The sequence below is a fragment of the Macrotis lagotis genome, chromosome 1 (genome assembly GCF_037893015.1).
Source record: "Macrotis lagotis isolate mMagLag1 chromosome 1, bilby.v1.9.chrom.fasta, whole genome shotgun sequence".
Taxonomy (NCBI): Eukaryota; Metazoa; Chordata; class Mammalia; order Peramelemorphia; family Peramelidae; genus Macrotis; species Macrotis lagotis.
This window is the reverse complement of record NC_133658.1, coordinates 805293260-805319025: the sequence shown is the minus strand read 5'-3', so window position 1 is coordinate 805319025 and position 25766 is coordinate 805293260. Positions and strand designations below refer to the sequence as shown.

The following is a 25766-nucleotide window of genomic DNA, read 5'->3' as shown; positions in this document are numbered from 1 at the left end:
TGGGGCAATTATAAAATTGATCTTATGTATGCTACATGCTTCACAGAAAATTATGCTGAGAAATGGAAATGGTACTTATTCACAGAACCACATGTTTTGTGCTGATGGGGATAACAGAAATTCTAAAGAAGGTAATGAGGATCATAAAATCAGAGATTTAGAACTAGAAGAGCCCTCAGAAACCATAGTTTACCAGACCATGTACAGGGCAAGGTAATCTTCTCATTGGTTTCTCCATCTCCATCTCCATTTCATCCATTGTCTCTTCATCAGGAAAAGGGGATTTATTTATGCCTTTGGAGAAACCAATTTCTGATGACATCTCTCCCTTCTGCCTGGGGCATGTCCCAGTTTATCCATACATATACTAAATTCCTTCTGTTTATGAACAGTTCAGATACATAAAGCCCATTCAGTTTTGAAAAGTGATTTTCTTGGGGCAATTAGTTGGCGCAGTGGATAGAGCACTGGCCCTGGAGTCAGGAGGACCTGAGTTCAAATTCGGCCTCAGACACTTAACAATGACCTAGCTGTGTGACCTTGGGCAAGTGACTTAACTCCATTACCTTGCAAAAAAGGAAGAAGAAGGGGGGGGGGGGGGATTTTCTTCATTTCCCTACATATTTCAGGACTTAAAAGCCTGAGCAGATAGTCTCAGATCAAGAAAGTAAGAGTTCATTGCATCTTCTGAAAGCAGTTGCAAAGATTTGTGATTGTTGCCAATTGGGTCTTAGTACTCAGGAAGGTGGGTCAAGTGTCTGATGTTGGTCATTTTTATCTGTTCCTTTTTTTGCCTCACCCTGTGCACTCACAGTACCATTTTTACTTGTTTCCTAGATAAGTGCTCAGCATCCTTTGGAGGATGTTAGCACATTTCCTGACCTCTAATAACACCTTGGACCTTTGGCATATGCCATTAGTTAAGCTTTTGAATAGCTGTGTCTTTCTTTCACACCTAAATTGTAAGCTCTTTGAGGGTCATAGTAAATAATAATAATAATAATAATAATAATAATAATATTAAGTCATTTTTAAACTCTACAGCAGTTTTGTGTGCATATTCGCTCTGGATCCTGTGTAGATCCAGAGAAGTTATATGCCACAGGAATCAAACCTTATTCTACAAAAGAGGTGAGATTTTCAAGAGGTCCCATAATTTACTCACACTCCCATTTGCCTGAAGATTGGAGAATAATACCTGCATCTTGGCCTCCAGACTCCAAGTCCTGCACTTTTCTACTCAGTATTTTGCCATTTCATTGTACACTCTCCATTGATTTGCAATGAGTCATAGAGAATACTTGATAAGGAGTTGTTGACTAATGAATTAATTGTTTGCTAAAAGTATTTTTTTCTTTTTCAGACTGGGACTGACAGATACCTACCAATGGTAAGAATGCTACTAATTATTGAAAAACTTTCAGTAGTTCCCAATTACCTGCTTGGAATGCAAACCTTTCCTGATTAATCATCCCCTCTTGTCTGCTTTACTTTATTTTACTCTTTTCCCACACACTCTTCAGCCAACTGAACTACTTCTTGTCTTGCAAATATAACACTGTACTTTCCTATCTTCTTGCATTTGCTTAAAATATCCCCTTTGCCTAGAACATCCTCCCTCCCCTTTCTTTACTTTTATAAATTCTTGCCCCAACTATACAATAGCCGACCATATCTCAAATATTTTTTGTAAGTAGTGTTCATTATAATTACCTATGTTGATGTTTTATCCCCCTGCAGGTAAGCTACATGCAGTCAAAGACCTTGTCTGATCTAAACTTTGTATTCTGTCCCCTACCCCCAGCCCCTCATTACTGGGTACGTAATATGTTTTATGAATGTATGAATTCTTATTTCTCCCTAAGTGTAGATATCAGGAGTTAAATTTTTCCAAGTTTGCATTTGAAGTAATTAACTCCGAAGCAGATATATTGGGAAAAATATTTCCTTCTTCCTAGTTCTGACTTTGGTATAACAGTCCTTCCCTTCAAATAATGTAAATAGGAGCAAAATATCCTTTGTAAATTTACATAATGGAATTCTTTCAGAACTTGCTGTATTCCATCACCAATCTCTTGAATCCTCCAGTGTCCTAGCATGAATGGGCAGGAACAAATGACATTGCTATCCTTAACCCAAGAAAGAATTCTTCTAATAATTTCTAATTCTAATAATAATAATATTAAGTCATTTTAAGCTCTACAGAGATTTTATGTGCATGTTTGCTTTTGATCTTATGTAGCTCCAGGGAAGTTACATGACACAGGAATCAAACCTTGGAAATGGGAATAAACTAAGATTTATTTATTATCCCAATCCTGCACTTTAGCCCATTCTGCATTGTAGCCATAGAATTGTAAGACAGTGATTTTCAGAGATCATCTAGATTATCCCCCTTAACCTCATTTTACAAATTAGAAAAAATGAGGCTTAGAAAGGTTTTGTTTAAGATCTTACAAGGTAGTCAGAAGCAGACCCTAGTGTAGAATCTAAGCTTGACCTAATATACATTATTGTTTCCAGCCTACCATCTCACCCCCATATTGCAGTAATAGTCATTCTGTTCATTGTCCTCACCCATGCATATTGTTACCCTTTAAGCAAATTATTTTCCTTCATCTCATGATATTTATTATCTATAAAGACCTTAACTATGCATAAAGTATTCTATAAGACAATTTATATTATTGATCAAGTAAGTTTACCATTTTACCATTACCAATCTACTTTATTTAGATGATTTTCCATTCTCAATTGAAATTATAAACCCCTGATTCTTCAAAGTATTAGCATTTATCATTTGATTGTAAATGTCCTCTGACAAGATTTTAGTTTAGTTATTTCTCCATCAAAACAGGAGTAGCCAGTCCAGGTGTCTAAGAACTTATTCATTTCCCCATTCTTAGACTTGCTGTATGCAAATGAAATTTGTGACTAGTTCCACAAATTTCACAGCATCATTTCTATAATCTGGTTTCCATGGTAAAGAACATGACAACTGATAATCAACTCTAAATTCATAAAATAGTTTTTGTTTTATTTCAGAAATATATTTTCCACTTGTCATCTTCCTGCATCATTCTTCTGAATCAGGATTCCAAAGAATAGACATTTGTTTAGAATGACTGGCCCCTTGGGAAGGTGACAGTTTGAGTCATGTAATGCTCAGGCAATGTGGGAGCATTAGACAATGGAAGCTCAGATCTTAAGGTGGCATCTCACAGCTTTTCTAACTCACTATTTGTGGGTGGGTGCTTATGTATACTCTGCAATTCATTTCATTTTTTTCACTAAGCCAAAATATATCATCCTGGTTTATTGACCCTGAGGTCAATTAACTCATCACATAGCGCATTGCCCTTGTGCTCAATGTGAGGAAAGAATTCTTATATGAACAAATTAGAACTTTTTAAATCTTACCTTAGTGAATGGGCATCCAATTTACTGTGATGTTACCTAGACTGACTTCTCACTTCATTTGAGATTAATTACTAATATTTCAAAAAATATATTCAGAAAAGTCCTTGCTGGTTATTCATAAACACATAAAATCTTAGTATTAAGAGACCTTTTAAGCAAGAATCCCTTCACTGTTCTTCCTAACAAGTGGTTGCTTTTGTTCATCTGCCTAAAGAACCCACTCCTGTTCCTACATAATGTTAAATGAAGCCTCCACACAAACATTAAAGCTGCGGATCTAACCAAAAAAAAAGATTGAATCAAGTTTTCAATTCATCATGAAGGATCTTCAGTGAAGGTCTGTGTCTTCAGGGAGAAGGGGAAGTAAAAAGCCCAATTAGGTGAGAGAGAAGGAAAATCAGCTGGAGACTTTTAGCCACAGTGCAGTCCAGGTCCTGGCAGCTAGATAACAAGCCAGCAGGGAAGGTCCCAACCGCAAGCAAAATCTAAACCCTGGGAATACTGGAGCAAAAGACAGGACAGGGTTGGGAACAAACCATTGCATAGGCAGAGCCTGGACATAAAGGAGGAAACAAACCTCTGCATAGGCAACATCTTGGCCAGTGATAAGCCAGGAATCAGACCCCAACCCCAATACAAAAAGCTTAGATCTGTTCTCCCCAAGAGCAGCTCAATCAAAATAAGCAAAAAAAAGAAAAAAGAAAGAGAGCACTAACCATAGAAAGCTACTATGCAGACAGAGATGATAAAAATGCCACCTAAGAAGAAAAAAGCAGTGAAAAATTACCTACTTGGGAAGTCTCAAGGGAATCTATGAATTGGACTCAAGTCCAAAACTTCATAGGAGAGCTTAAAAAGGGATTTCAAAACCAAAGAAGAAAGGAAGAAGAAAAATGGAAAAAAGAAATAAGATCTATGCAGGAAAATTTTGAAAAAAACTCAAATTGACCATTTGGAAAAGGAATACAGCTCATCTAAAACTCAGATCGCTCAACTGGAAAGGGAATTGCAACCCAGTGAGAAGTAAAATTAACCAACTGGAAAAGGAAACACAAAAGCTAACAAAATAAAATAAAACCCTAAAAATCAGAATTGGACAAACAAACCAATGAATCTATGAGATATCAAAAATTCCATTAAACAAAGTCAAAAGACTGAAAAAATTGAAAAAATCAAAATACCTTTTAGGAGAAACAAACAACCTGGAAAATACATCCAAAAGAGATAATTTACAAATTATTAGTCTACCAGAAATCCTAGATCAAAAAAAAAAGAGCCTGGAAAATATCTTTCAGGAAATTATCAGGGGAAACTGACCAAATCTGCTACATCAAGAAGACAAAATAGCCAATGAAGGAATACAGAGGGCAGCTAGGTGGCACAGTGGATAGAGCACTGGCCCTGGACTCAGGAGGACCTGAGTTCAAATCTGGATCAAACATGTAATAATTACCTAGCCTTGTGACCTTGGGCAAGTCACTTAACCCCACTGCCTTACAAAAACCAAAAAGAAAGAAAGAAAGAATACCCAGAACTACTCCAGAAATAATAACTCCAAAACTATTGGAACCAAATTCCAGAATTCTCAAATAAAGGGAAAAGAAGCAATTTAAATGCAAAGGAAGAGCACAATCAGAATTACACAGTACTTATCGACTTCAACCCTGAAGGATCAGAGGGCCTGGAATATGATATTTTGACCAAAGACCTTGGACTTTAACCAAGAATTTGCTACCCTGCAAAATTCAGCATATTCAAAGGAAAAGAGGGATGTTCAATGAAATAAAGGACTTCCAAAATTTCCTGATAAAAAGACCAGAACTGAGCAGCTAGGTGGCACAGTGGATAAAGCACCGGCCTTGGAGTCAGTTGTACCTGGGTTCAAATGCGTCTCAGACACTTAATGATTACCTAGCAGTGTGGCCTTGGGCAAGCCACTTAACCCCATTTGCCTTGCAAAAAAAAAAAAAAACAAACAAACAAAAAGACCAGAACTGAACAGAGAACTCTGTCTTCAAATTCAAGACTCAAAAGATGCATGAAAAGTTTCTTTAGCTTCTCAGAATGAAACTTCTAGAAGGAAAAGAAAATTAGTAGATAAAAGAACATTTTACAAAAAAACGTTAATAAGCATTATGTTTGCTATTTTGAGTAGTATCCATTTTCAAAGACTAATTTGAAAAGGTATTATATTCAAATTCATTCAAAATTTAATTAATTGCAAGGATTGTGCCATAGACAAAAAAAAAGATCTGAAAAAAAAAAATCTTCCATCTCAACAAATGTTTGAAAAACGATTTCCTAAACTGATTCATTAGTCAGGACAGCTTATGTGGTAGCAAATTTAATTGCTTAAAAAAATCAAAGCCATTTTTTAAAGATGAATTTATTAAAGAATGTTTTGAAAGTATAGCAGAGGGGCTGCTAGGTGGCATAGTGGATAAAGCACTGGCTTTGGAGTCAGGAGTACTTGGGTTCAAATTTGGTCTCAGACACTTAATAATTAATTACCTAGCTGTGTGGCCTTGGGCAAGCCACTTTAACCCTATTTGCCTTGCAAAAATCTAAAAAAAAAAGTATAGCAGAAATAATTTGTCCTAATGACAAAAGAAAATTGGATTTTGGTATTAAAATAAGTTTACCACACTATCAATTACTTTGATATAGCAACATCCCTTAAAAAAATGCTTGGACTTTCAAGTTTTATTCTATAGCTCTGGATGAAAGTACTGATGATACAGAAATGACTCAACATGCCATAATTTATTCAAAGTACAGAAAGTGAATTTAATATGATGGACACGACTAAGTCTCTTGATTTGCATGAAGCAGTAAAAACAATATTACAGGATTTTCTTTAACCATTTACAACATATCTAATATAGTCACTGACTTGCCACAGCTAAAATTGGAAAGAAGGAAGACTAAATAAGACTAATATTAAACAATACAAAAAAAGATCAGTAATTTGTCTTTCCAGAAGCATCACTTCATCATACATGCAGAAAATTTATGTGCAACAACTTTAAAAATGGAAAATATTATGAACATTAACATTAATCCAATAGATTTTATAAGATCAAAATAATTAAACCAATGCCACTTTCAAGAGTTTACTGAATACTTTGGAACCCAGCTATGGAGACATTGTGTACTTTACTGTAGTAAGGTGGTTAAGTGATGCTATAATGCCTAAATGTTTCTATGATTTGAGAAATGAAATAAAATATTTTATAGACTTAAAAGGAAAACCTGGAAATGAGGACTGGTTGACTGATTCAACATTTTTTGAGGCTATCACTGGTCATTTTAAATGAAGTGAATGAACATCTCCAAGGTTAAAAAAATCAACAAATAAATATTATGTTTCAAACAGTGACAACATTTGAAATTAAACTGAAATTATGGAAATCTCAGATTAAGAGAGATAACTTAATACATTTTGAAACACCATCTGGGAAAAAAAAGCAATATAAACAGTGAAAATATGCAGCACTAATTGCTGTTTTGTCACAGAAGTTTGAAAATAGAATTCAAGATTTTAGAATATACCAACTACATTTCAATTTATTTGTTACTCCATTCTTAGTTGACAACACATTTCCACAAACTTATAAATAGAATGTATAAAGTTGCAATCAATTTTGCAACTTAAAGAAAACATTATTCAAATATCTTTATTGGACCTTTTTTAAGTTGTACTTGCCTGAAGAAAAATATTTGGCATTTCATGGGGAAAAAAAAAACCTCACTCTTGTACAATGTAGCCCATTCCACTTTGGTATAGCTCTGATTGTGAAGAAGTTTTCCTTATATCATCCAAAATTGAGCTTGGTCTTATTAGTTCTAAATACGAGAACAAAATGCCATCTTTTTTAGTTATATTTTAATTTGGACACAACAAATACTGCACAATGAATAGTTAAGCAAAAACATAGCATCATTGAAACTATGGCACTCTCCACTTTGATAATAGAAAGGGAGGAGATATGCTTTAATTGAAGTGATTTTTAACTGCTCATTTTTATTTTTATTAGTCGTTCCTTTGAGAATTGCCAAGAAGAAATATGAAGAACAGGACCCAGTCCTCCCCCTGAAGGAGCTAATGACTGCCAAATATAGTGTCTAAATGAGCTGCAGAGCCTTTAGTTTTGCCTATTAGTGCCAAAAGTTCCATAACTCAGTATTTTAATCTATATTTTATGTCAAAATTTCCTTTCTATGTTATACATATTCTTTTCTTAACCATACTATACTACAGTACTACAGGGATCTGTGATTTCTTTGGTTTAAGGACTCCCTTCCCAGATGCAAACTGCAGCCCCTATAGACTATCTTGATTTGACAATCTTGATGAGTTGTGACTAAAAAATATTTCCACTTGGTGGTTACCTCTCTAGTGATGACTTCTTTTGAATGAACATGGCTGAACTTTGAGCAAATGATTGTCCATCACCAGATTTTTCAAGCTTGTAACTATACTAGTAAGGCCTTTGACAACCTGACTTTTGAAGAGTGCTTCTCTTTAAAAAAAATAAACGCAGTAATTAGTTCTATTCTATGGCTTATGTACTAGAAAATTAGCCATCTTGTGAAGCTGTTCATTCTCAGGTTTTTGTCATAGGGAAATAATGTCTTCCCTCTGCACTTAGGCAATGATTCCACTCATATACTCAGTGAACCCCATAGAGTAGTTGGGAGCAGGCCCCAATACAAATCCAAAGCAGCGTTTTATACATGGCATTCTCCTGAGGAGAAGCATTCTCAAGTTTCAGAGACAGCAGTTTCATAGACTGCCAGTTTCCTAAAGTGATTCTTCGCTTACATTACACTTCTCAACAGAGAATTGTGAGATAGTACTAAAAGTGGTCTCTCCACAGCTCTGCGGAATTCACTGTGCCTCTTTAAAATACAATATTTTTTCCTATGAGCCCAACATCCTGGTTGCCCAGGGCTTGCTCCTGCCTCGTATCTCTCTTGTTGCACCCTGCTCCTTTTCTCCAAACATAGACTGCTCTGAGGTCCTAGCTTTGAGAACAGGGACTGTGGTAGTTCTGGAGAAGGCGCCTACCCCAGCATTCCCAGCTTCTTATCCTGTAGGATCCTTAATGCCACAGCGAATGGTGATCTCCTTGACCCTGCCTCCCCCTCCCCACTTCTCTCCAGCTGTAGTCCACCTCCTCAGTAGGTGGCTATTATGGGTCTCCAGTGCACAGATTTCTTTCCTCTATACTTCTTGTTCCACTCACCAGAGGGAGATCTCTGCCCCCTTCCCCTGGTCCCTGGAGCTTCCTGCAAGGCTTGGTTTTAAGTCTACCCTCCCTAAAGGGGATGGGCAGCAGAGACTGAGGCAAGGCAACCCATTTTGTCTGTTCCCTTGATGCTCCAGCCAAATTCTTTTGTACTCATTTCAGCATTAAACTATGTGACCCTGGGTTTGAAAAAATATATATTACTAGTATTTCCGAGTCTAATTAGGGAATTGACTTAAAAGAGAAGTAATTTGAAAACCTTTGCAACTCCTGCCACAGAATTTTTTTTTTTCTGGTGTGTAAAACACTTCAATTGGAAAAGGGTGTTGAAATGGCCACAGTAAAAACCTGAATGGTGGGCAGAAGTATCTGAGTGTTTGTCTGGGCAATCTCTATTTGAGGGGAAAAAAACTCATCTACCACAGTAATTGTATGAAGAATAACAGATGATTGCAATAAATTTTGCAAAACATGAAGTATTAAATCATAACAGCTGATATGAAGCATTTATAGATGATAATTCTCTGTTGTTTCACAAACAGGTATTTGGATCTTCGTCGGTTTGGTTCTGTGCCACATGGAGGCTTTGGGATGGGATTTGAACGCTATCTTCAGTGCATCTTGGGGGTTGACAACATCAAAGATGTTATCCCTTTTCCAAGGTTTCCTCATTCGTGTCTTTTATAGTAAAATTTTAAAAATAGAAGTATTGTATATAAAACTCATGCAGGCAAGAACATGCCAAATTTTTTAAGTATTGGTGAAAATTCTTAGCACAAAATTTGTAATGTGCAGAGAAGAAATTAGGATTTGGAGGGAAATCTTTATCCATTTTACACAAAAAAATCTCCTGCAAAATTTTCTTGGACAAGAATGCAAAACAAAGCTCCGTCTCAAAGGGAAGAAGAAACAATATGTACCCTCTTATTGTGAAAGACAGGATGCTAGGAAGAAGTTTTTTCTTGCTCATCAGACCACTGCCAAAAGTGGCTGCTGGTAGATAAGAAAACCCTATTTTGCTTGTTTTCCTTTTAAATGCTATATCAAATATCCCATCCCTATATTAAACATCAGGTAAACTAGGATTATTTGATTCTTGTGAAATTGTAATTCATCTTCAAAATCACCTTTCCAATAAGCAAAAATAAAGTAAATAATTTATGTACATCATTTTTTTTTTTTACTATGAAAACAACATTGTAGGGAAATCTGGTAATAGTGTATTTCAAAATACATGGTTGGCTTTTTCCTAAAGAGTTAAAGAATTGTTCATACAGTCTGAATAATATAATAAAATAGATTTTTCATTGATGTTCTATAAGGAAAATGCTAAAAAATTTGTGTGCCACTGATTCTCTTCAGCTCTATCCAAAATCCCATTACATCTAAATTTGGAAAAAAGACTCCTGTGAGGCAGAAGAGTACTTTCCCCATGGAAATGGAACTATATGAGACATTGGCAAGAGACACAAAGCAAATGGCTTTTTGTGGGCTTTCCATCAGTACTCGCTAATTCAGTTCAGCAAAGATTTGTTAAGATTAGATAAGACAGCTCAAAGTACAGTAATGAGCTAAGACTCATACACTAAAAACTATTATACAAAATAATAAGTACATGAGAGATATAGAGTGCTTAGTTAAGGACATCAGTGTAGTCTCAGAAGTCAGTGCTAGAACCACTTAGTCTCTACTAGGCTTTTCTTGATAACTGTATCCATGCGTATGATATAGTCAAGATGATTTGCAACCTCCTTGCCCTTCCTTCACCTCCAAATTTAAAATAATCATTTCATCTATACCACTCTTCTCCATCTTCTTATTCCTTAATCCCTTAAAATGGCTTCTTTCTTCATCACTATTTACTGCCTCAAGAGTTGCTAGTGAATGTTATTTCTCTGGTCTTTTCTCAGTCCTCATCCATATTAAAATGTGGTATAGCAAAGAAAGGACTGAACTTGTGTTCTAAAAACCTATACTGAGGGGCAGCTGCTAGGTGGCTAGGTGGCTCAGTGGATAAAGCACCGGCCCTGGAGTCAAGAGTACCTGGGTTCAAATCCGGTCTCAGACACTTAATAATTACCTAGCTGTGTGGCCTTGGGCAAGCCACTTAACCCCATTTGCCTTGCAAAAACCTAAAAAAAAAAAAAAAAAAAACCTATACTGGCATCCAGACTTCACTGCTCACTCACCTGTGACTTGAAGCAAGGCTTTTCTCCTTTTTAGACCAGTTTCCTCATATGTAAAATGAAAGAGATGAGGGTTAAGTGATATTTATGTTTGCTTCCATCTCTAAATCCCTCATTCCTTTCCTGTCCTTTCCCATCACCATCACCCCCTAATTTGTGCCTGCCATATCTGCTCACCTTGACAATCACAGTCATGGCCATCTTACCTTCTATTTCTTCTTCACTACATCCTGCACAGACAACATGTCTTCAAAAAAAAAAAAAAACGCAGTCATCCCTCTTATATATTTTCCCCCATTACCTATAAAATGAAGTTCAAATGCATTACTCTGGCACTCAAAAGCCCCAGTCTATCATCCCATTCCCCTAAGCATTTCCTTCCTTGAAGTAAAACTGATAACTTTCTTTTCTTCAAAATATATACCACGATTTCCTTCCTCTATACTAGTTACATCTAGATTGCCATATCCTTGCTTCTGTCAAAATTGTACCCACCATTCAGAACCACATATAAATGATGACTACTCCATGCAGACTTTCCTGATACCCATTATCAGATGTTACTTCTGCCCCCTCTAGGCAGGTTCTTACTTCCTTTTTTATTATCCTCCATAGTGGTAATGCTTAATAAATTAGCAATTTTTAAAACCAAACTAGTTGCCAAGTGCTGTACTATGCCAAGCAGTAGAGATACAAAAACAAAAGTGAAAATCTCTGCCCACAAAAAACTTCTCTTCTAATGAATATATTTGTGAAGCCCTTTGTACCCCCTATAAAAAGAGCTTAACACAGCTTGATTAAGTGTACAATAATGGTCTCAAGATTCCCTTCTCCTTTGCAACAGAATGCAATAAAAGTCAACTTATCTTTATCTGGATGCAAAACCCTTCTATAATGGTACACATATGGGTGACTGGCCCTGGAGTCAGGAGTACCTGAGTTCAAATCTGGCCTCAGACACTTAATAATTACCTAGTTGAGTGGCCTTGGGCAAGTCACTTAACCCTATTGCCTTACAAAGCCTTAAAAAAAAGACAAGGTTCACAATGTGTAAGAGACTCAGCAATGAGGCAGATGAGGTTAGGGGGAGGTGGCATGGTTTGGGGAATGTGGGGAATATCAAAGACAGGATGAATCACCATGGCCCAATAGGTTTATCTAAGTGAGCAGCAGTTCTTTTGCAGGCCAATCGCTCTTCAAGTGGGTTCATGAAGCAGACAAGTCTCCAGCTTCTCATGATTTTATTTAGGTTGGGATAAAAACACCCTTCCATGTCATCAGCTCAGGACTAACGAATACAACTGCCTTGCTACTCTCTTCTCCAAAGAGAACAAAGAGACAATGGCCTTGTATTGTCCTTTAAGACTTCTGCCTCCAGTGATCCTTTAGCCCTTGCTTCCAGCTCAGAAAAAAATACTTCCCACCATTCTTCTGGTTACATAAGTACATACAAAATGTATTGGACATAAATGCAAAATAATTTTTGAAAGACGTGCCCTATCAGCTGGGGGGAGCAGGCTCCTAAGCTGAGTCTTAAAATTTTGAAGCCTGGAATTCTGGTAGGCAGAAATGGAAAAAAGGGAGATCATTCCATATATGAGAGGACCTGAACTAGAAAGGTATGAATAGAAAGGAAGAGCTTCTGAAAGATGTGGTGCTGCTAGAAACCACAATAAATGTTGTTTTAAAAGTGTAAAAACTATAGCTTTTCATCTGAAGAAGCTTAAAACTACAGTCTTTGGGAAGACCTTGTATTTGACAACTGATTAATTATATGGGATATGAGGGTGAGGCATCCAGGTGTGACTCTGGTATTGTGAGCCAGGATGACTTGGAAGGACAGTGGGCCCTCAGTAGTAGAAGGGAAGTTTGGAAGAGGAGTGAATTTGGAAGAAAACTTAATAGGGATTAATTTCAAAATGCTGAGTTTAAGATACCTGTTGTAGGGACCACTAGGTGGTGCAGTGGATTGAGCACCGGCCCTGGAGTCAGGAGTATGTGAGTTCAAATCTGGCCTCAGATACTTAATAATTATCTAGCTGTGTGCCCTGGGGCAAGTCACTTAACCCCATTTGCCTTGCAAAAACCTAAAAAAAAAAAAGATACCTGTTGTATTAAGAGTACATAGCTACATAATCTATTCTTGATCACTTTTCTTGTTAAAAATCCGATTTTGAATGATCTCTTCCATCACATTCAATTTAAATCAATGTAAAGACTAACAGACTGCCTTCTGTGGGGGGTAGTGGGGAGGGAATAGAAATTAAGGGAAAAATTGTAAAATTCTAAATAAATTAATTAAAAAATAAAATGGTATCTTACAGGGGCAGCTAGATGGTGCAGTGGATAGAGCACAGGCCCTGGAATCAGGAGGACCTGAGTTCAAATCTGAACTCAAATACTTAATAATTACTTAGAGCTGTGACCTTGGGCAAGTCACTTAACCCCATTGCCTTGCAAAAACAAAATGTTATCTTGCAACTTAAAATTGGGACTTTATTATTTTTCTGTTTGACCATACCCACCCATTTTAATTAAGTTCCATTCAACACAATCAGCATGCTGAAAGGTGACAAAAAAGTCAACATGAAGGTCAATTCAGTTGAACAGCAAACATTTTTCAAGGAAATGTGCTACTGTCCCTGCCCTCATAAATTGATTGTCTATTGGGAAAGAGATTGTCTACTGGGAGATTTTTTATGTAAGTTTGCACACACACACACACATGATCCTTGTATGTTAAAGATCCCCATAAGTCTTTGTTAGTCATTTTTTTAGAAATTCATTTATTCAGTATTTATTGAGTATCTTGGGAATACTTTCACACCTGTCATCTTGACTTTGTAGAAGAGTAAGGGGTAATAGGAAGCATTTGTTGTCCCAGTTTATAATCTGTCCTGCATAGGCAGCTGTACCCCTGATTCACAATACTTTAAAAAGAAAGTATTCACAAGGCTACCTCCACACTTCATGCTGGCACTAAGTTGGGAGAGCACTGTGGGAGGTTTGTATCAGGAACACCTGGGTTCAAATCCTGCCTCAGACATTTACTCTCTAGATAACCTGGGCAAGTCACTTAATCTCTAAACCCTGTTTTTTTTTTTTTTCCATCTGTAAAATGAAGACCTCTAAAGTTCCTTCCTGCTTTCAATCTATGATCCTATGATATGCCATTTTGATGCCAGGCTTGAAACTAGATTCTAAATAAGTAAAATTTTAAAAAAGAAAAAAGCCAGATTCTAGACCTAGGGTCTCCCCAGCAAACTGTGGGACCTTTGGGCAGAGCTTCCAAATTATGGGCTCTGGCACAGTGAGGAAAAAGGGTAGGAAGTATTGTCAAAGGTTTGGGGACTTGTTAAAGGGAAATAAATTTCAAGTCAAAGACAACAGAAGTCATAATAATTACCTAGCTATGTCCCTTGGGCAAGCCACTTAACCCCATTGCCTTGAAAAAAAGAAGAACAGTAGTGAGACTAATATAAAGTTCTAACACAATGGAGTTAAATGTTCAGTTATACACATTTATGGGGAAATGATGTCAAATCGAATCTATGCTATCAAATTTTGATTCTGACACAGACTGACACCAACACTTTCATTTGACTCAGTCTTATAGATTAAGATGACTTCTGTTATCACTTTGCTTGATTCATTTGAATATGAAGTACATAAACCCATTAAAGTTAAGTAATCTGGGGGCCGCTAGGTGGCAAAATGGATAAAGCATCAGCCTTGGAGTCAGGAGTACCTGGGTTCAAATTTGGTCTCAGACACTTAATAATTACGTAGCTGTGTGGCCTTGGGCAAGCCACTTAACCCCATTTGCCTTGAAAAAACCTAAAAAAAAAAAAAGTTAAGTAATCTGAACTATATCATGTTTCCTAACATCATTTTGGTAGTATAAACTGGTTTTTGAAAAAATGCAATTTCTTGTGCAAACCTTTTGACCCAGCAATATCACTACTAGGTCTGTACCCTGAAGAGATGATGAAAAAGGGTAAAAACATCACTTGTACAAAAATATTCATAACGGCCCTGTTTGTGGTAGCAAAGAATTGGAAATTGGGTAAATGTCCTTCAATTGGAGAATGGCTCAACAAACTGTGGTATGTGTATGTCATGGAACACTATTGTTCTATTAAAAACCAGGAGGGATGGGAATTCAGGGAAGCCTGGAAGGATTTGCATGAACTGATGCTGAGCAAGATGAGCAGAACCAGAAAGACATCATACACCCTAATAGCAACATGAGGGTGATGATCAACCTTGATGGACTTGCTCATTCCATCAGTGCAACAGTCAGGGATAATTTTGGGATATATGTGACAAAGAATACCATCTGTATCCAGAGAAAGAATTGTGGAGTTTGAACAAAGACCAAAAAGATTACCTTTAATTTAGGAAAAAAACCATTGTAATTCTGCTATCTCATACTATATTTTTCTTCCTTGAGAATATGATTTCTCTCAACACATTCAGCTTAGATCAACGTATACCATGGAAATATTGTAAAGACTAACAGACTGCCTTGGGTGGGGGGGTGGGGAGGGAATTGTAAAACTCGAAAATAAAATCTTTTTAAAAATGCAATTTCTTAAAAATTGAAATAATTCTAGAAAAGTTAGATAATCATTTGAAGTTCTCAATTAAATTTAACTTTGCCTTAAATTTTTATTATCTCTTATTTTTGATTGAAATAATATGACTTCATGATACCTAAATACACAGTTGACTTAAAGAGAAAAATCTAAAACTAATACAGGCAAAGAAAAAATACTATAATTTGTGTAAACACATGAAGCCAAAGTCCAAAGCACAAATCCAGAAAATATCTACCATATTTATCACTGGCATTTGCAAATACTATTATGAGGGGGGGGGGACCTGAGTTTACTTTGAATGCTTTAGCTGCCAATAATATGAAATCTTATCAACTGAAATGATATATTTAAAATGTTTATGATGAATACCCCAAAAAAATAATAAGCGACAAGATAGTTTTTCAATAACCTTGTCCTCTACATGAAAAGAATTGTTTGTATCATATGAGATTTGTTGGTCAAATATATATATTTGACTCTTCATGACCCCATTTGGGGTTTTCTTGGCAAAGACACTGGAGTGATTTGCCATATACTTCTCCAGTTCATTTTACAGATGAGAAAAACTGAAGCAAACAGGGATAAATGACTTACCCAGGTTCACACAGTTAGTAAAGTGTTTGAAACTGGATTTGAACTCAGGTCTTCCTGATTCCATGCCAGGTGTTCTTTATCCACTTCACCACTTAGTTGTTCATCATATAAGGTTACTTAGAGGATTACCAAACCCTGTGCAATAAAAAAGAAATTACTTGCCTATTGCTGTTGATATGTTCAAAACAATACTTAGCAAGTCCTATGTCAAACAACTTCAAATGGAACTTGCAGGTAATAGGATAGGGAAATAATTACACATTTGAAGATATTGGCAATTAAATAGTTAACAAACTAAGATCAGTTCAGTCAAATGGAGACAGGTGCTTCTGGAAGAACCATCACAATGGCCACCCAAGAAGAACCCCAAGTGCATTTCAAACTTGTATTAGTTGGTGATGCAGATACTGGAAAAACCACATTTGTAAAATGTCACCTGACTAGTGAATTTGAGAAGTATGTAGCCACTTTGGGAGTTGAGGTACATCCTCTCATGTTCTGTACTAACAGAGGTCCCATTAAATTCAATGTATGGCATATAGAGTAAAGGTAAAAGTTGGAGCAAATATATTTTGCTTCAGCTGAAGTAAAAAAAGCAGGGGTAGCAAACCTTATCTCAGACAAAGCAGCAGCAAAAATAGCGTTAAAAGAGATAAGGAAGGAAACTTTATCCTCCTAAAAGGTACCATAGACAATAAAGTTATTTCAATACTGAATATATATGCACCCAGTGGAACAGCATCCAGATTCTTAGAGGAGAAGCTGAAAGAACTACAGGAAAACAGACAGCAAAACTCTACTAGTGGGAGACCTCAATCTCCTGCTATCAGATCTAGATAAATCGAATCATAAAATAAACAAGAAAGAAGTTAAGGAGGTAAATAGATTGTTAGAAAAATTAGATATGGTAGACTTATGGAGGAAACTGAATGGGGATGGAAAGGAATATACCTTTTTCTCTGCAGTACATGGAACTTGTACAAAAATTGACCATGTACTAGGAAATAAAAACCTAATGATCAGGGGCAGCTAGGTGGTGCAGTGGATAAAGCATCCACCCTGGGGTCAGGAGTACCTGGGTTCAAATCCAGTCTCAGGCACTTAATAATTACCTAGCTGTGTGGCCTTCGGCAAGCCACTTGACCCCATTTACCTTGCAAAAACCTAAAAAAAAAAGCCTAATGATCAACTGCAGAAAGGCAGAGATGGTGAATACATCTTTCTCAGATCACAATGCAATAAAAGTCATATGCAGTATTGGGCCAAGGAGATATAGACCCAAAACCAATTGGAAACTGAACAACCTCATTTTAAAGAATGAGTGGACCAAAAAACAAATTGTAGAAAGAATTAACCATTTTATCCTAGATAATGATAATAATGAAACAACATACCAAAACCTATGGGATTCATTCAAAGCGACTCTCAGGGGATATATTATAGCTCTAAATGCTTACATGAATAAATTGGAGAAAGAGGAAATCAATGAACTAAAACTGCAACTAAAAAAAATTAGAGAAAGAACAAATCAAAAATCCCCAATTAAATACCAAATTAGAAATTCTAAAAAATTAAAGGAGAAATTAATAAAATCAAAAGTAAATAACTATTGAATTAATAAATAAAACCAAAAGTTGGTATTATGAAAAAAAACAATAAAATTGATAAACCTCTGGTCAATTTGATTAAAACAGGGGTGGCTATATGGCATAGTGGATAAAGCACCGGCCCTGGAGTCAGGAGTACCTGGGTTCAAATCTGATCTCAGACACTTAATAATTACCTAGCTGTGTGGCCTTGAGCTAGCCACTTAACCCTGTTTGCCTTGCAAAACCCTAAAAAAATAAAAAAAAAGAGTTACTTACAAGAATATACCTAATTCAAATTAATAATTACCTAGCTGTGTGGCCTTGGGCAAGCCACTTAACCCCATTTGCCTTGCAAAAACCTAAAAAAAAAAAAACAATTTGATTAAAAAAAAGAAGAAAACCAAATGGCTAGTATCATAAATGAAAAGGGTGAACTCACCACCAATGAGGAGGAAATTAAAGTAATAATTTGAAATTATTTTGTCCTACTCTATGCCAATAAATTTGATAATCTAAGTGAAATGGATGAATATTTACAAAAATATAAGTTGCCCAGGTTAAATGAAGAAGAGATTAAATACCTAAACAACCCTATCTCAGAAAAAGAAATTCAACAAGCCATCATTGAACTCCTTAAGAAAAAATCTCCAGGGCCTGATGCATTCACAAGTGAATTTTACCAGACATTTAAGGAACAATTGGTTCCAATTCTATATAAACTCTTTGGAAAAATAGGGAAAGATGGAACTCTGCCTAACTCTTTCTATGAAACCAATATGGTGCTGTTACCTAAACCAGGAAGAGTTAAAAGAGAGAAAGAAAATTATAGACCTATTTCCCTGATGAATATAGATGCAAAAATCTTAAATAAAATCTTAGCAAAATGATTACAACAAGTTATCACTAGGATAATACTTTATGATCAAGTAGGATTTATTCCAGGAATGCAAGGTTGCTTCAATATTAGGAAAACTGTTAGTATATTCAATTATATCAACAACAAACCTATCAGAAATTATATGATCATATCAATAGATGCTGAAAAAGCTTTTGACAAAATACAGCATCCATTCCTATTAAAAACACTAGAGAGTGTAGGAATAAATGGACTGTTCCTTAAAATAATTAGCAGTATCTATCTGAAACCATCAACAAGCATTATATTCAATGGGGAGAGGCTAGAGGCATTCCCAATAAGATCAGGGGTGAAACAAGGGTGCCCATTATCACCACTACTATTCAATATTGTATTAGAAATGTTAGCTTCAGCAATTAGAGAAGAAAAATTGAAGGAATTAGAATTGGGAAGGAAGAGACAAAACTCTCACTCTTTGCAGATGACATGATGCTCTACCTAGAGAATCCCAAGAAATCATCCAAAAAAACTACTAGAAACAATTAGCAATTTTAGCAAAGTTGCAGGTTATAAAATAAACCCTCATCAATCCTCAACTTTTCTATATGTGTCTAGCAAGACACAGCAGGAAGAGCTAGAAAGAGAAATCCCATTCAAAGTAACCTCAGACAATATAAAATACTTGGGAGTCTATTTGCCAAGACAGACTCAGAATCTTTTTGAAAACAATTATAAAACACTTCTCACACAAATTAAATCAGATTTAAATAACTGGGAAAATATCAACTGCTCATGGATAGGTAGAGCTAATATAATAAAAATGACAATTCTACCAAAACTACCAAAACTGCTGTTTAGTGCCCTAACAATCAAAATTCCAAAAAAATTACTTTAATGAGTTAGAAAAAATTATAAGTAAATTCATATGGAGAAATAAAAAGTCAAGAATGCCAGGAGCTTAATGAAAAAAGGTGCAAAAGGAGGTGGCTTAGCCCTGCCTGATCTAAAATCATAATATAAAGCATCAGTCATCAAAACTGTTTGGTATTGGCTAAGAAATAGAGTGGTGGACCAGTGGAATAGACTAGGTGTAAAAGCAGGAGATGATTATAGTAATCTGGTGTTCAATAAACCCGAAGAGTCCAGCCATTGAGATAAAAACTCCCTCTTTGATAAAAACTGCTGGGATAATTGGAAGTTAGTATGGAAGAAGCTTAGGTTAGACCAACACCTAAACACCCTTTACCAAGATAAGATGCAAATGGTTACAGGACTTAGGCATAAAAAACAATACTATAAGCAAATTAGAAGATCAAGGACTAGTTTACCTGTCAGATCTATGGAAAGGGGAGCAGGAGACTAAGGAAGAGTTGGAGAACATCACCAAAAACCAATTAGATGATTTCAATTACATTAAATTAAAAAGCTTTTGCACAGATAAAACCATTGTAACCAAGACCAAAAGAAATGTAGTAAATTGGGAGACAATCTTTACAACTAATGATTCTGACAAAGGACTCATTTCTAAAATATACAGAGAACTGAGTCATATTTTTAAAAAAAGCCATTCCCCAATTGACAAATGGTCAAAGGATATGCAGAGGCAATTTACAGATGAGGAGATCAAAGCAATCCATAGCCATATGAAAAAAAATGCTCTTATTCATTAATTATTAGAGAAATGCAAATTAAATCTTCTCTGAGGTACCACTTCACACCTCTCAGATTGGCCAATATGACCAGAAAGGATAATGATCATTGTTGGAAGGGTTGTGGGAAATCTGGGACACTCTGACACTGTTGGTGGAGCTGTGAACTCATCCAACCTTTCTGGAGAGCTATTTGGAACTATGCCCAAAGGGCAACAAAAATGTGCATACCCTTTGACCCAGAAATACCACTACTGGGTCTATATCCTGAAGAGATGATGAAAAAGGGTAAAAACATCACTTGTACAAAAATATTTATAGCATCCCTGTTTGTGGTGGCAAAGAATTAGAAATCAAGTAAATGTCCTTCAATTGGAGAATGGCTTAGCAAACTGTGGTATATGTATGTCATGGAACACTATTGTTCTATTAGAAACCAAGAGGAATGGGATTTCAGGGAAACCTGGAGGGATTTGCATGAACTGATGCTGAGTGAGATGAGCAGAACCAGAAAAACAGTGTATACCCTAACAGCAACATGGGGGTGATGATCAACCTTGAAGGACTTACTTATTCCATCAGTGCAACAACCGGGAACAATTTCGGGCTGTCTGCAAAGGAGAGTGCCATCTGTATCCAGATAAGGAGCTGTGGAGTTTGAACAAAGTTCCTTTTATTTAGGAAAAAACAGATATCTTATTGTCCGATTTTGTTACCTCTTAGACTTCTTGTCTCTTCTTTAAGGATATGATTTCTCTCTCATCACACCCAATTTGGATCAAGGTACAACATGGAAATAAAGTAAAGACTGACAGATTGCTTTCCATGGGGGGGGGGGTGGAGGGAGGAAAGTAAGATGGGGGGGTAAAACTCAAATAATATCTTTAATAAAAATAAATTTTAAAAAATAAATTCAATATATGGGATACAGTTGGCCAAGAGAAATCTGGTGATCTGAGACCGTTATTACATTCAAGCTCAGTGTGCCATTATAATATTTGATGTAACATCAAGAGTTACTTACAAGGGCGGCTAGGTGGCTAGTGGATAAAGCACCGGCCCTGGAGTCAGGAGTACCTGGGTTCAAATCCGGTCTCAGACATTTAATAATTACCTAGCCGTGTGGCCTTGGGCAAGCCACTTAACCCCGTTTGCCTTGCAAAACCCTAAAAAAAATAAAAAAATAAAAAAAAGAGTTACTTACAAGAATATACCTAACTGGCATAGAGATCTGGTTCGAGTATGTGAAAATATTCCCACAGTGTTGTGTGGCAACAAATTGGACATTAAGGACAGAAAAGTTAAGGTGAAATCAATTGTCTTCCATAAGAAGAAGAATCTCCAGTACTATGGCATTTCAGGCAATCATAACTACAACTTTGAGAAGCTCTTCCTTTGGCTTGCTAGAAAACTCATTGGAGACCCTAATTTGGAGTTTGTTGCCATGCCTGCTCTTGCACTTCCAGAGGTTGTCATGGACCCAGCACTGGCAGCACAGTATGAGCAGGACTTGTGATTGCTGTGCTCCCCGATGAAGATGGTGAACTGTAATGGAATGAAGCTAGACCCAGTGTCAGAGGTCTAGTTTTATAAGGCAATTGTCCTGTATGTTAGTGGTGTGATGTGTTTGCCACTTTATTATATAGCTGACCAGAACATGTGCTTAATCTTTGGGAACTGAAGGAGATGAGTGAATGTGGCAGTTAAAAAATATAATTTGTATTTTGGTCCTGTGTATTTAGCTGGTTTTGGACTGAATTTATGGCCCCTTGACTTTCAAATATAAAACTGCTACAGTTCCATCACAACATTCAGTGGTGAATCTTGTTTGTTACTGTCATTCCCATTCCTTTTTCATTTAGATGGTAATAAAGTTGTATTTCAAGTTTCTTTTTTTCTTAGTTTGTTTTTTTTTGCAAGGCAAACAGGGTTAAGTGGCTAGCCCAAGGCCACACGGCTAGGTAATTATTAAGTGTCTGAGAATGGATTTGAACCCAGGTACTCCTGACTCCAGGGCCGGTGCTTTATCCACTTCGCCACCTAGCCGCCCCTTAAGATAGCAAATTTACAAAATATTTTTAGATATTTCCTAATTTTTTTAAGTATCTGCCCTACAATTGAAAGAGGAAAAAAGTAAAACCTGTCTTGTTTAATCATCTGACTAATTCCAAAAGCTCTTCTCATTTTAGAAACCAAAACATTTCTAAATACGAATAAGAAGCACATTTGCCGTGGGCAGTAATAATACACCTGGCCTTCTTCCCTCAGAATGTGAAGTTCCCAAATTTGTTTTGTGTACATCAAAACAAGTGTTTGAACCTGAATATTAATATGGGTGATTTAAAAAGTGCTGTGATTTTCAAATAATACAAATTTAATAACCATGTAATTCCCCATTTGTAGGGAGCAGTTTTCTTCGGTCTCAATTAAATAGACAATCTTGACCTTGATTAAAAGTTGAAAAAATTGGCCAAGTCACTTAACTCCATTGCCTTAAATAAATATTGAAAAGATTCCAGATTTTGAAAACACTGGTTCTGAAAAACCAATCCAACCAACACATTAAAGCCATTATCATTATGCTACTGTTTATATCATTTATAAATATGAAAATTATGAAGGAATTTATCATTTTTTGATTTAACAATATTGTATATTTGATATTTGTGTTGATAAATGTGATCAATTATCTTTTTTTTTAGCAACATGCTGGCTACTAAAAGAACCTATATAGTGTTTCCTGAAAAATGGGAGTGTGATTTTTTTTGAAACCGCTTTCTTAGGAAGAAGAAAACATTTATTAAGTGCCAGCTATGTGCCAGCTACAGTGCCAAGCACTTTAAAAACATTGCTTTGTTTGATCCTTATGATAAACTGGTAGGTTGTTTGCATTTTTTGTCCCATTTTAGAGTTGAGGAAACTGAGGGGAACCATCATTGTAGGATTATTTCTTTGTGACTCACTTCACTCTACAAAATGAAGATTTTGAACTCTGGTTCCTAGGATTCCTTTCCATTCTGATAGTTTATTGACTATACCTTGTCCTGGCCTTTTCTGAGAATAGGCACCAGTTCTTGGTCTACTCTAGACCACAACTTTAGCAAAATACTAAGTATTACTTTGATATTTTTTTTAATCCACTTTGGATAGAGATACAGGATATAATTCTCAGGATCAGTTAATTTTATGGGTTGATGAATACCTAAAAGAGATAAATCAACTTCTGCTAATGTGTCATAGGATCATGGATTTTGATCTGAAAACAACCTTAGAAGCCATATAGTCCAACCCCTTCATTTTAAAGATGAGGAAACAGATACGAAGTGTTTGTGATTTACCTAAGGACAGGTAAGTGTCAAGAGATTTGAATTCATGTATTCTGACAGAATTTCTAGACAGAACCTAAGAATAGTAACTCATTCCACCAAATAATAATAACTCGCATTCCCATGTCACTTTGTAAAAGCACTTTCCTCTCTGCAACCTGATAAGGATAGGGAATGCAAATATCACAGTACTCTTCTTACTGAGGCAGAAACGGCCTCAAACATTTTGATTTCAGCAGGACTTTGTCACAGTGACTTGAGACCTAGCAGGCTCCTAATAAATTCACCACATAGACATCAAAGTTAGTACTTGAACCCAGATTTTCTGTCTCTAAGACTCAGAAACTATGACACATACCCATAATGTTATAATAATAGTAATGAAGGGGCGGCTAGGTGGTGCAGTGAATAGAGCACCGGCCTTGGAGTCAGGAGTACCTGGGTTCAAAATCGACCTCAGACACTTAATAATTACCTAGCCGTGTGGCCTTGGGCAAGCCACTTAACCCTGTTTGCCTTGCAAAAACCTAAAAAAAAAAAGTCTTTGTCTCTTTTACACTTCAAAAAAGAGACCCCATTTGGCTATCTCACTAGCAGTATATTGGCAGTTTTAATTGCAAAAGAATCCAACCCAGATTGTAAGCATACATCCCCCTTTTCCTCCCCACCTCCCAATCCAAGATGCCTACTATGACCTTCCACACAGTGACAAAGGGATTGTCTGGCTTTGTGGCTCACTTAGCAAGGACCTGTCAGAAGCTTCTCCCACATCCTATACGTTACTTAGAAGAAGCTGTTACAGTTTAAATGCTCCTTCCATTTTCCAGACCACAATTTCATCACCTTGTTCTGTGTGATTCTCTATCCTTCAAGATTGTCCCTAGACAATCTACTTAATTCACTGAAGGCTTTTCCCTGTACAGTTGTTTATTTCCTGGAGAAGAGCAAATGTAGCCTTCAGGCAATCCATTCTCACATTCCCTATGATCACCTTTTTTAGACATGCATGTACTTTATTGATGCTCTGTACCCCACTCCTGTGCAAACCATTAGATCTAAAATTTCATAGCAAGATTTATATTTTTGATTTGTAAATAATAAGACATGACAAAAATGTGGGTATTAAAAATCCAGCAGAGGAGTCTGGTCATCTCAATCTACCTTTAGATTTTGAAAGCACCTCTGCTTTAAGTTTCTATACTTCAAGGGTTCTTAATCTGGACTATGAACTTTTTTTTTAATATTTTGATAACTATATTTCAATGTGATTTATTTCCTTTGTAATTCAATGTATTTTATGCATTTAAAAACATGATTCTTTGAAAGGGGTCATAAACTACTCCAGACTTCCTGCCCAAGGGGTCTAATTCAATCCCCAGCTATAGATCAAAGACTATATTGCTTTCATTTAAAAAGACCTTTTAAAAAATGTTCTTAAAATCCTAACTGCTTAGTAAGATTGAACTGGTAAGAAATGTGTGCTGTTTCTTTTGGCTTCTAGTCACTCTTTATGTAAGGTCTAAAATCTGAAATATGCTTTGTAAATAATGTGGATGAAAGGGGTGGAGTTTGTGAATTCCTCACAACTTGTAATCTAATGATCAGATTTTTAAAATGCTGTTTAGAAATCACTGAGAAAGTAATCAGCTTTCCATGAAACCATCCTGTAAGAATGAAAAAGCATTGAGCTATGATATTTATTATGTACTTATGGAGCTTCAGCATTTCACTATGCTCAGTGTGACACTGGGGTTGAGCTAACATGACTAGCTGTTGCAATAACATGGCTCCTTGCTCAGTCAGCCAGACAACTTAACCATCATTTATTTTGGAATCTAAATGACATTTCTAAATGAATTTTTTATTTTTAAATTTTTTGTTGTTTTTTGAATTTTACAATTATTCCCCTAATCTCGCTTTCCTCCCCCACACCCCCAAAAAAGGCAGTCTGATAGTCTTTACATTGTTTCCATGCAATACATTGATCAAAATTGAATGTGTTGAGCGAGAAATCATATCCTTAAAGAAAACAAAAATATGAGATGGCAAAATTACATGATACCTTTTTTAAAAAATTTAAATTAAAGGTAATAGTCTTTGGTCTTTGTTTAAACTCCACAATTCATTCTTTGGATATAGGTGATGTTCTCCATTGCAGATACCCTAAAATTGTCCCTGATTGTTGCACTGATGAAATGAGCAAGTCCATTAAGACTGATCATCACCCCCACATTGCTGTTAGGGTGTACAATGTTCTTCTGTTTCTGCTCATTGACTCAGCATCAGTTCATGC

General features: G+C 36.2%; 1 protein-coding gene and 1 pseudogene across 5 annotated transcripts in view; both read left to right on the top strand.

The window, feature by feature from the left end:
- The window catches only part of NARS2 (asparaginyl-tRNA synthetase 2, mitochondrial), a 195255-nt gene extending 182154 nt beyond the window's left edge, over window positions 1-13101 (top strand). For all 5 annotated transcript variants that reach the window (XM_074216991.1, XM_074216990.1, XM_074216992.1 and 2 more), the window contains 2 exons: window positions 1364-1390; window positions 9215-13101. In XM_074216991.1, coding sequence (XP_074073092.1) covers window positions 1364-1390; window positions 9215-9359 — 172 coding nt within the window. In that variant the 3' untranslated portion in view covers window positions 9360-13101. The remainder of the gene's footprint in view (window positions 1-1363; window positions 1391-9214) is intronic.
- Window positions 13102-15753: 2652 nt separating this feature from the next.
- LOC141488690 (GTP-binding nuclear protein Ran-like) lies at window positions 15754-21914 on the top strand (annotated as a pseudogene).
- The last annotated feature ends 3852 nt before the right edge of the window (window positions 21915-25766 follow it).